The sequence below is a fragment of the Malaya genurostris genome, chromosome 2 (assembly GCF_030247185.1).
Source record: "Malaya genurostris strain Urasoe2022 chromosome 2, Malgen_1.1, whole genome shotgun sequence".
Lineage (NCBI taxonomy): Eukaryota > Metazoa > Arthropoda > Insecta > Diptera > Culicidae > Malaya > Malaya genurostris.
In genome coordinates this window covers 130,725,354-130,738,069 of record NC_080571.1, presented here as the reverse complement: position 1 = coordinate 130,738,069, position 12,716 = coordinate 130,725,354, and the positions used below count along the sequence as shown (strand labels likewise).

The following is a 12,716-nucleotide window of genomic DNA, read 5'->3' as shown; positions in this document are numbered from 1 at the left end:
AGTTAGCTAACGTTATCCCAGTTTTGAAACCGGGGAAAGATCCTTCCTTTTCCAAGAACTATCTGCCCATCAGCTTACTCTCTGCCCTATTCAAGCTGTTTGAAAAGTCAATACAAAGGCGAATTCTTGCTTTCGCAGATGAACAGGATATATTACTGGAAGAACAGTTTGGGTTCCGGAAAGGAAGATCCACCATCCACCAACTCACAAGGGTTAACAACGTCATCCAGCAAAACAAATCAGTGTCCAAAACGACTGCCATGGCAATATTGGATATTGAAAAGGCATGGCCTGGTGTTTAAACTGCATCGGTATAATTTTCCGATGTATCTTATTAAAATTATCAAAAATCATCTTGCAGATAGAGCATTCCAGGTTTCTCTGAATAATGCACTTTCAGAAAGATTTACTATTCCTGCTGGTGTACCCCGAGGAAGTATCCTAGCTCCCATTCTATACAACATTTTTTTACATCAGACATCCCACCTAGTGTTCTGTCATAATTTGCTGATGATACTGCCATTCTTTACAGAGGTCGTGTCATTATTAGTAATTGTTATTAACATCTAACCTTTTGCGTGACTCAAAAAGCACTAGTTTCTATGTCGATTAAAAATAAATTGTCGTTACGTTGTAATGCCATACGGAAATAACTTATTTTCTATAACTTGAAAATAGCTTATTTTCATGTAAACTAGTTGAAACTTTGTTGCCATTGACATTATAAACATTGAATGAGTCCATAATGTTTTTCTATCAACAACAAAAATACAGTATAGTATTTGAAATTACGAATTTGATACAAGGTACAAATTTCACAACAATTTTAAAACGTCGAGCGGAATTAAATTTTAAATCACTGTTTTTTATGCGCGTTCAATCAACATCTGTTTTTGAAAATTTGAACAATAAACAACGAAAAAACCTTATGTTCAGAATGCTCAAAACCAATCCAAGTAATGATTTTTCATTATTTTTTATTCATATATCAAAATAATTGTAATATCACAATCAATGTTTATCCCTATATTGTTTTCTTCGAGTTCATAATAGTACATAAAAAAAAAATGACTATTCTGCCTTTCATTATTTTCGTCAAAAAGTAGTTTTGAAAAAAGTAATATCCTGGTTTTATCTATGCTTCATACACTTCTTGCGACTCCATAGTGTGATCGCCATACTCAAGCCAACAAAAGTTTTTTAGGTTGCATTTTCGTTATAATTACGTTAGGAAAACCTACCGATAGCTATCTGAATCAATACAGGAATTGTATGTTATAATCTTATAATATCTAAATTATTGCTACATTAATTCACCGTAGCGATTTAAATATACGCTTACGTATTGATAATGGTTTCGCAATTTTTTTTCAACTAGTAGCTAAAACAAAACCGGTGATTAAAGATATGTTAGAACCAAGTAACGATAACTTAAAAATGATAGCTAGTTCAACGTTTATGTTATAAAGAAGCACTGCCGCCACCTTGTTTTAACCAGCATAACATAAAAAACCTGTTTTAATCCACCTAGTGGTATTCTATTCAAAAAATTTCTCTTCGATTTTTGAAAGAAACCAAGTGATTGTTTATGCATAATATACAGAATAAAACAGTGCTTTGATTGCGTAAGCCATCATTGAGAGAACGAAATGGGTTCACTATTATATGCACTTCCGGCACCGGAACCCGAGAACCGGTATAATCAAAGTCGGTTCGTACGGCCACCAACTAACATGACACACAAACTCTTCTAGTACGCACTCTATAACTCCGGATTCGGAAGTCGGATCCGGATGAAACTCAGGAATTCCGTATGGGACCGGAATACCTTTCATTTGAATCTAAGTTTGTGGAAATCGATCAAACCATCGCTGAGAAAAGTGAGTGAGATCCATTTTGGTATATATGACCACTATTTCCGGTACTTTCGAACCGGATACCGGGAACCAGGATAGCCGGAATTGGTTTGTTTAGTTGCCTACTGATAATGACTATCGATTTGTGTAGTTTTGAGACCAGTTTAGAAAAATTTTCACGTTTTTTGTTTCGCCGGTTTAAGTGACAGTGTACAATATTGAACACACTTTACCCTATAATTCCGGAACCGGAAGTCGGATCCGGATGAAATTCAGGAATTCCGTATGGGACCGGAAGACCTTTCATTTGAAGCTTAGTTTGTGGAAATTGGTCAAACCATCGCTGACAAAAGTGAGTGAGATCCATTTTGGTATATATGACCACTATTTCCGGTACTTTCGGAACCGGATACCGGGAACAAGGATAGCTAGAATCTGTTTGTTTAGTTGCCTCCTGATAATTACTATCGATTTGTGTAGTTTTGAGACTAGTTTAGAAAAATTTTCACGTTTTTGTTTCGCCGGTTTAAGTGACGGTGGACAATATTGAATACACTTTACCCTATAATTCCGGAACTGGAAGTCGGATCCGGATGAAATTCAGGAATTCCGTATTGGACCGGAATACCTTTCATTTGAATCTAAGTTTGTGGAAATCGGTCAAACCATCGCTAAGAAAAGTGAGTGAGATCCATTTTGGTATATATGACCACTATATCAGGTACTTCCGGAACCGGATACCGGGAACCAGGATAGCCGGAATTGGTTTGTTTAGTTGCCTACTGATAATGACTATCGATTTGTGTAGTTTTGAGACCAGTTTAGAAAAATTTTCACGTTTTTTGTTTCGCCGGTTTAAGTGACAGTGTACAATATTGAACACACTTTACCCTATAATTCCGGAACCGGAAGTCGGATCCGGATGAAATTCAGGAATTCCGTATTGGACCGGAATACCTTTCATTTGAATCTAAGTTTGTGGAAATCGGTCAAACCATCGCTAAGAAAAGTGAGTGAGATCCATTTTGGTATATATGACCACTATATCAGGTACTTCCGGAACCGGATACCGGGAACCAGGATAGCCGGAATCGGTTTGTTTAGTTGCCTACTGATAATGACTATCGATTTGTGTAGTTTTGAGACCAGTTTAGAAAAATTTTCACGTGTTTTGTTTCGCCGGTTTAAGTGATGGTGTACAATATTGAACGCACTTTACCCTATAATTCCGGAACCGGAAGTCGGATCGGGATGAAATTCAGGAATTCCGTATGGGACCGGAAGACCTTTTATTTGAATCTAAGTTTGTGGAAATCGGTCAAACCATCGCTGAGAAAAGTGAGTGAGATCCATTTTGGTATATATGACCACTATTTCTGGTACTTCCGGAACCGGATACCGGGAACCAGTATAGCCGGAATCGGTTTGTTTAGTTGCCTACAGATAATGACTATCGATTTGTGTAGTTTGAAGACCAGTTTAGAAAAATTTTTACGTTTTTTGTTTCGCCGGTTTAAGTATATTGAACACACTTTACCCTATAATTCCGGATCCGGATGAAATTCAGGAATTCCGTATGGGACCGGAAGACCTTTCGTTTGAATCCTAGTTTGTCAAAATCGGTTCAGCCATCTCCGAGAAAACCTAGTGAGATTATTTGACACACACACACACACACACACACACACACACACACACACACACACACACACACACACACACACACACACACACACACACACACACACACACACACACAGACATTGCTCAGCTCGATGAACTGAGTCGAATGGTATATGACACTTGGCCCTCCCAATTTTCACTAGTCGGTTTTTCAAGTGATTGCATAACCTTTCTATATGGGAAAGGCAAAACATGTTCGTGCTCTTGTTGCAACATAGTTTGGATTTAGTCGTATCAGAACTAGTTACAAGTTGCTAATATTGGAGTCAAACAAACTTATTTTCAACTAGTAGCTAGAAGCATAGTTGTTATTAAAGATATGTTTGGATTAAGTAACGATAGCTTATAATTTATAATTAATTCAATATGACAAAAAGATGTGGTGATTTGAAACCTAAATAACTATTTCGAAACTAGTTATGTTATAAAGAAAAATTGCTGTCACCTTGTTTTAACCAGTATAACATAAAAAAACATATTCGTGCTCTTGTTGTAACATAGTTTGGACTTAGTCGCATCAGAACTAGTTGCGGATTGCTACTTGGGGAGATAGCCTCTCTGGATATACTAGAACAAAAATTCGAACAAGAATGCACGAAATTTGAAGAGAGGTGCTCAATCTCTGATATACAAATATTTAAAAATTTGTACGTATTAGGTTAGGGATAGTTATAAGTAGGTAGATATTTTATTAATAATAAAAATAAAAATTATTAAACATTAGTATGTAAAACAAGAGTAACTAAAACATCTATTAATAATAACGAATCGTATGTACAACAAAGATGAAAGGCCAAAGGGTCAAAACACTTGTACTGTAAAACGTTGATGTAATACACAAAAATAAGGTTAATAAACAGATATCTATGCAAAAAATGCGGCAACCAGTATTACTGAATTGGCTGTCTAGCTGTTAACAGTATCTCGTGGAATTTTCACGCAGAAACACGCACACACAAAATGTCTGGCCGTGGTAAAGAGGAAAAGTTAAGGGAATTTGTCTAAGGCGTTGATTTGATCTAATCGCGTTCTGCAGTTTCAAAGTTTTGTTGTCATTGTTTCAAAAATGACGATAGTTGTTCAGCAGATAATAATGCTTGTGGTTGATTATTGCCGCAGGGATTTTGGAGAAAGAACCTTTTGTGATCCAGCGGCTGAATCTTTTGGATTGCTGTGAGGAAATAGCGGCAAATTTGGAATATCCCTCTTCGGTGGGAGCCATGGGAAATTAGTTTCATAATTCTTTGGAACATTCTTGCGCGTTGATTGTTTACGGGACGCCTGCTGCCGAATTTTTGTTAGCTCAGCACGTTTCGGACACGATTTTCTAGTAGATGGATGGTCGCCATCACAGTTCACACATTTTACAGCGATGTCATCTAGTAGGCAATTGTTGGTATTGTGGGATTCAGCACATTTCCCGCAGCGACCTTTCATGTGGCAATTCCTCGCTCCATGTCCGTAGTTCAAACAGTTCGTGCACTGTGTGACATGTGTGATAGTCTACTATTGAAAAACTTCAATGTTGTTGCAATATACCTTCAAGTTGAAAAATTTGGAATCTAATGGTTGTTAGATTATATAAATACTTCCACAGACTACTGAGCTATGAGCTTTCGAAATACGAGAAAGGCAAACAATCGTCATGTGTTTTCCCCGTATCAACTCGTGGATACCAAACATTTAAGATAAGCTTAGTTTTGAACTATTTAAGATTATGTCACACCACTGAAAATTTTATCATAAAATTGTGATCATATTTCCGATGGCATGTAGCAAAAATTATGTTGATACGTTAGACGCAACAAGAGATATTCACGATCAAAAACTTATCACTCTCTCAAAGAATAAGTTTTGAAAAGGCACCCCATAGTAAAGTAAGTCGTTTTCACGACAAAATTCGAATTTATATCTCAGTTGACCGAACCGAAATGATGTGCGCCTTCTTGAACACTGCTCAATCCGACGAGTCCAACAAAAATTACCCTCGAACGATACTGCACCCTGTACCTCAATCCCTTCAAGATTTTTAATAATTGTTTGACAGTTAGTTGTAACGACAATCAGTATTAACAGAAGCACGATTATTCAAAGACAATTTTACCATATTCAGATTTACCGTAAGAATTGTATATCTATTCACAGAATGCTGTAATGAGAACTATATATATATATATATATATATATATATATATATATATATATATATATATATATATATATATATATATATATATATATATATATATATATATATATATATATATATATATATATATATATATATATATATATATATATATATATATATATATATATATATATATATATATATATATATATATATATATATATATATATATATATATATATATATATATATATATACGGGTTCGTACATCATAAAAATTAGGAAAACTTACCGGAAAAGTGGGAAAAACCAATAAAGTTATTTTGTATGGACAATGGAATTTTCCACTGAAAAAGTCGCCAATGATTGCTAGATCATCGATAGGTGTTTGGCGCATAACGAGTTGCATAAGTGTTTGGCCGTCGAAGAAAGGAATACTAGATCGTTGAAAGAATCATTTGGCGCGCAACGAGTTGTTTTGTGGGAATTCATGTGGTTCGTCATTTCGAGCCACGTGCTTAATTGGGTATCAACAATATTGATTGCCAAATGATTTATTGATTTGGAACAAAAGTTCTGATATTGTTTTCCAGAAGATGCATTGTGTGCAATGTAATCAGTTAGACGATTAATGTTGGCCATCGTAGACATGAGATGAACCGTTTTCGAGTATGTGTCGCGTATTCAATACTTGCTCTGATGAATTTGATTTAAATCTATCTCGTAACACCATTAAAACCCGTTATCTCCGATTTTTCCCGCTAGTTTTATTTAGATAATTAGACGATATCAATAGTTGTTAGCTAGCTTTGTAGTTTAAATAAGGGTAATTTAAGATTTCGTTATGTATCAGTTGGACAAATGTTATCTGTTGATACAAAGATGAGAAGGTTTTATGCCTGCTGGAGAAGGAGAACAAAGATCTCAGCTCCAGCGGGCTTTTCCCTTGCTCCTAAAAAATAAAAAATAAAAAATAAAAAAAAAATGAGAAGAACAAATCACATTATAGAACGATTTTTGTACCAATCAATGATAGGATTAAATTAAAAATGAGATCAAACAAAGAGGTTTGCCTTGCATTTAACATGCTGAAGTTCGTTCGCGTCGGGTAAATTCTGGTGGATTGAAAACCATTAGTTGTGAGATTTTATGCATTGACTCGAACGATAAGCTGCATACTGGTACAATCACTCCTCATCTTCAGTCCTCTATAACAGAAGAACTGCACATTATTTTCATATAAAACTTTCTGATATAGATTCTCAGTGCCGAACTCCACCATTCATTAATTGTAGGTGGGGTACTAAACAAAATTATGTGGTGTTGACTAATGAGATGACTATTGATAAAACTATTAAACGAATGCAGTGTTCATGTAAAAGTTAATGGATACAATATTTAAAAGAATGGTAACTTGAACTTTCGAATGTCCAAGAATTACTCATTTTATCATTCGATTTTTTAACAATATCAAACTAACCATAGTACTCAAGGAGGAGTAAGGATTTGAAGATAAAGTGCGAAAAATTCGACGTAACAAGGTTCATTTAAGTAAGAAGAAGATTTCTCGCATCTAAACTTTTACCGTCTACCAGAGGAGTCGAACTTAGCAATGCGAAACCTCCGAGTCTCTGATATGTTAAATTTTTTTTTTGCCCACCACACTCCCCCACGACCAAAAAATTTACTAAATAGTTTCTGACTGACCAGAGGACATACATTAAAAGTAAAAATAAAGTTTTATCGCTAAATTGTTAATGGAAATTTTTTCCTGTGATTGTCATGCTACGAACATTCATCAAACACGATTAAATAATATCACCAGACTAGCGAGAAGTGACGAACTAAAAGTCGCGAGGGCAGCTTTGTAAATTTGTTCTAATCAATTTAAAGTAGTCATCTCAGTTATTTTTGCTTCACTTTTTATTCCATATGTCGAAACCATAGTCTGAGAGAGATCAACAATCGCTATTCGATGCACTGACTCAAAAGATGATTCGCGGTGCATTCGCTTTATTTTTGCGTAACAAAAGCTTTTAACATATTCACAATTTTTTTATGAATTCATCGCAGCCAAGTAATCAGTAAAATAATGGAAAGATACATTAACAGCGTAAAGTTTGACAATTCTACTGTCCGAAAACATAAATTTAAAAAAAAACGGGCGAGACGAAGTTCTACGGGTCAGCTAGTCTATATATATAAAAATGCAGAGATCATTCTTTGTAATCGCATCACGTAAGAACGGATGGACGCATTGAGATGCTTTTTTTTGTTTGATCAGTTTTTACCCCCACCGGGTTCGTACATAAAAAAAATTAGGAAAACTTACCGGAAAAGTGGGAAAAACCAATAAAGTTATTTTGTATGGACAATGGAATTTTCCACTGAAAAAGTCGCCAATGATTGCTAGATCATCGATAGGTGTTTGGCGCATAACGAGTTGCATAAGTGTTTGGCCGTCGAAGAAAGGAATACTAGATCGTTGAAAGAATCTTTTGGCGCGCAACGAGTTGTTTTGTGTTGATTCATGTGATTCGTCATTTCGAGCCACGTGCTTAATTGGGTATCAACACTATTGCTTGCCAAATGATTTATTGATGGAACGCATCTGAGTGTTCTAGCTAAACCGTAAACAGGAACAAAAGTTCTGATATTGTTTTCCAGAAGATGCATTGTGTGCAATGTAATCAGTTAGACGATTAATGTTGGCCATCGTAGACATGAGAAGAACAAATCACATTATAGAACGATTTTTGTACCAATCAATGATAGGATTAAATAAATAATGAGATCAAACAGAGAGGTTTGCCTTGCATTTAACATGCTGAAGTTCGATCGTGTCGGGTAAATTCTGGTGGATTGAGAACCATTAGTTGTGAGATTTTATGCATTGACTAGAACGATAAGCTGAATATTGGTACAATCACCCCTCATGTTCACTCCGCTATAAAAGAAGAATTGCACATTATTTTCATATAAAACTTTCTGATAAAGATTCTCAGTACCGAACTCCACCATTAACTGTAGGTGGGGTACTAAACAAAATGATGTGACGACTATTGATACAACTATTAAACGAATGCAGTGTTCATGTAAAAGTTAATAGACACAATATTTAAAAGAATGGTAACATAAACTTTCGAATGTTCAAGAATAACTAATTTTATCTTTCTTTTTTAACAATGTCAAACTAACTAGAGATTGTGAGAGAAGAAAAAATATGAAAAAAATGTAGAGCCAGGAAGAGTAAGGATTTGAAAATAAAGTGCTGAAAAATTCGATGCAACAAGGTTCATTTAAGCAAGAAGAAGGTTTCTCGCATCTAAGCTTTTACCTTCTACTAGAGGAGTCGAACTTAGCGATGCGAATCGTCCGAGTCTTTGATATGTCAGAAAATTACTGACTGACCAGAATGATTTACTAAACAGTTCGTATTGTATATACAATGTAGTCTTCAGTAACTGAAAACCAGAATTGTTTATAAATTAAAAGTAAAAAAAAAGTTTTGTCGCTGAATTGTTAATCGAAAATTGTTCCTGTGATTGTCACGCTACGAACATTAATCAAACACGACTAAATAATATCACCAGACTAGCGAGAAGTGACGAACTACAAGTCCGAGGGCAGCTTTTGTAAATTTGCGGAATCTATTTAAAGTTATCATCTTAGCTATTTTTGCTTCACTTTTATCCCATATGTCGAAACCATTAGTTTGAGAGAGATCTACAATCGCTGTTCGATGCACTCACTCAAAAGATGATATGGCGATCGGTGCATTCGCTTAATTTTTGCGTAACAAAAGCTTTTAATATATTCACAATACTTTTTGATTAATTCATCGCAGCCAAGTGATCAGTAAAATAATGGAAAGATACATTAACAGCATAAGACGTTTGACAATTCTACTGTCCGAAAACATAAATTCAAAAAAACATTCGGGCGAGACGAAGTTCGACGGGTCAGCTAGTATATATATATATATATATATATATATATATATATATATATATATATATATATATATATATATATATATATATATATATATATATATATATATATATATATATATATATATATATATATATATATATCTATATATATATATATATATAAATATATATATATATATATATATATATATATATATATATATATATATATATATATATATATATATATATATATATATATATATATATATATGTCTGTGTGTGTGTGTGTAATTACAGTAAGTTTGTTTGAGGATTTATTTGTAATAGTTTTTTATTTATTTTCCAGCGTTCTACCCCCAGTTTAAAAAAAACAAGGCCTAAAACTGCACCGTTCATTTCCCCAACTCATCTTAAACTTGATGTGAATCGCGTTTGGAATCGGAATATCCCGGTGTTTGTACGAGCCAGCCCAATAATACATCCAGAGAAAACAACGATCATTGCAGTAACAAATGCACATTAAAAAACCTATTTTAATCCACCAAGTGGTGTAATGATGCCTTTCTCATATTACTCATTACATCATAAATATAATCGTGAAATTCGCAAAAACAACTGTTTATTGAATAGAAATAGGATACTTTGTTCGGATCTAATCTCACACACTCTAAAAAAAACCTGTTTACCCTGTAGTTCCGGAACCGAAAGTAGTATCCACAACAAATTAAGGAATTCCGTATGAAACTGTAAGACTTTTCTTTTGAACCTATAAGTTTGTGAAAATCGATTTGGCCATCTCCAAGAAAAGTAAGTGAAATCCTTTTTGCAGTTTTTGATCACTATTTCCAATTCTTCCGAAACCGGATTCAGATAAACGGAATAGCCGAAGTTGGTTCGTTTACTACCAACAAATATTACCTACAAATTGGAACAGTTTTAAACGTAGTTAAGGTGACCATGGAAGCGAGCCACAAATGGCAACCAAGAAACCGCTTACCCTCCCACTCCACCTTCTGCTATTTTGCCCTGCTGATGTGAAACACATTTTTTCTACGCGTAGGGGTAAATATATTGCGTAGAATTGCTACTGCAGTTTGGTGACATAATCACTCATCGTATTGATATATGTTTACGATAAACTATCAACTCTGAAGAATTATTTGTTCAAAACTTGTTCGGACCTTCATTAGAAGGTTTCTTCTTAGAATGCTATTATTTTTCACTCACCTCAAGATTTCAACTGCTGATTATAGCTCTGTGACATAAGTAAGCTTTATGAAACTCTTTTGAATTGTTCTACACCGGTAAACTTATCCTCTAATCTAAACATTCTATTATCAAACCTTTGAATAACTCACAGTTCTGGTTTTGAAAATTTTCCAAAAATCCACGATAAAAAGTTTGTCGGCCTGCTTTAGTATTGGTAATGCCACCCTTTTATATTAGCAGTGATGCCATACATATTTAGAGAAAAAAAAAAACCATGCAATGAACTAAAAATGGTAATATTTTTAATTAGTCGCACATTGATATAGTTAAAATTACGGATCAAAACTACTTTCGTACGTCACCATCTAAAATTTCAATATTTAAAAAAAAACGATAACATTTGCCTAATTTCCAATTCCCCTCCTAGTTATCCGCAACTCCGTTATCTTATTTACCGTCGCTATGGAATGCAAAAAATAAACGAACAGTTCAAGTATTGCAATCTTTACAAAAAGCTTCGTCCATCTAAGAAAAAGAAAGCAGCGCTCATTCGCGAAAATCAATAGGAAAATTGATGGAATACGTTTATAGTGTTTGTTTTGGGTAGTGAGTATGTGCGGGACTCATCAGTTCAAACAGTGGAAGAACTGCCAGATGTGCCAGTTCAAAACAATACCACAGAATTTAGAAACTGTACTGGATCCAATAATTTGGTATCAATAGGTAAAGTTCTAAAATATTTTCGTCAATATATGAAATTATATCTTCAAATTTGCATGATAAATCTTTTTAGAGCAAATAGCCGATTTATCATCAAGCCCTCTCGTCAAGTGCACTTGACTGTTCTCTGGGTGAGGTGGCTTCCCTATCCGAAAACGATGATGTTGTCGACAAAATGGAAAATGTAGAAGTTGTTAGTTTGTATTTTTTGAATATGTGAGCTTCATATTCAAAAATTAAAATTAATACAAAAAGCCATTGCAACAGAGTTTGTTCTGATTTCGTGTGGTGTTACTATACTTAATCCATCAATGTATAATCTTCCTTTTTACTTTGTAATGTAAGAAAAATGCCAAGAACCAAACGAAGGCTATCTTCTTTGGCACAATCATTATATTCTTTTGGTCACATGATTGCAATTTGTTAACTCCAGAATTAGCATGAAGATGAAATAAGTCCACTCTGTTCTGTTAGGTGATTTGAATAGTTTCAATGTTTACATATTGTTCTTGCAACTGTATTCCTTTCAGCACACAAATATTATTATTTCATTCTTCTCTACTCACAAATACTATTACTATATAAAAAAGTTTTGTTTTACCAATACATTTACATTTATTTTCCTTGGCTTTTGTCCACGGTCACCTTAAACCTATACTTACTATCTCATGCTCTATTTCGATTAAACCAATTAAACGAAATCTAACAAACGAAACGAACCTGCGTTTCTGTTACTTCTGCATATGTAAGTCAAGCTAAACAGCATAAAACATGTAATAGGATTATTATTATTATTATTATTATTATTATTATTATTATTATTATTATTGTTATTATTATTATTATTATTATTATTATTATTATTATTATTATTATTATTATTATTATTATTATTATTATTATTATTATTATTATTATTATTATTATTATTATTATTATTATTATTCCAGTCTGTTTATATCTGTGCCACAGTAAAACTCGCTGAAGCTTCACAAAGGTTTTTGATACCAAAATTTGAGTGCATATAGGACGTTCTGGTGAAAATTGTTAATAACCGCGGCAGTTCAAAGTACCGAGTGCTAAGTGACATTGGAGCGAGCATCGTCCATTCCGTAGAAAGGAGAAACCAACATCTTGGTTTTACTTTCACTCAGCAGAAGTAAACAAGACAGCTAGTCG

General features: G+C 34.0%; 1 protein-coding gene across 1 annotated transcript in view; it reads left to right on the top strand.

Moving 5' to 3' along the window:
* Positions 1–10,201, top strand: part of LOC131431120 (ADP-ribosylation factor-like protein 13B) — a 36,813-nt gene extending 26,612 nt beyond the window's left edge. Inside the window, exon 5 of the mRNA XM_058596630.1 lies at positions 9,955–10,201. Coding sequence (XP_058452613.1) covers positions 9,955–10,131 — 177 coding nt within the window. The 3' untranslated portion in view covers positions 10,132–10,201. The remainder of the gene's footprint in view (positions 1–9,954) is intronic.
* The last annotated feature ends 2,515 nt before the right edge of the window (positions 10,202–12,716 follow it).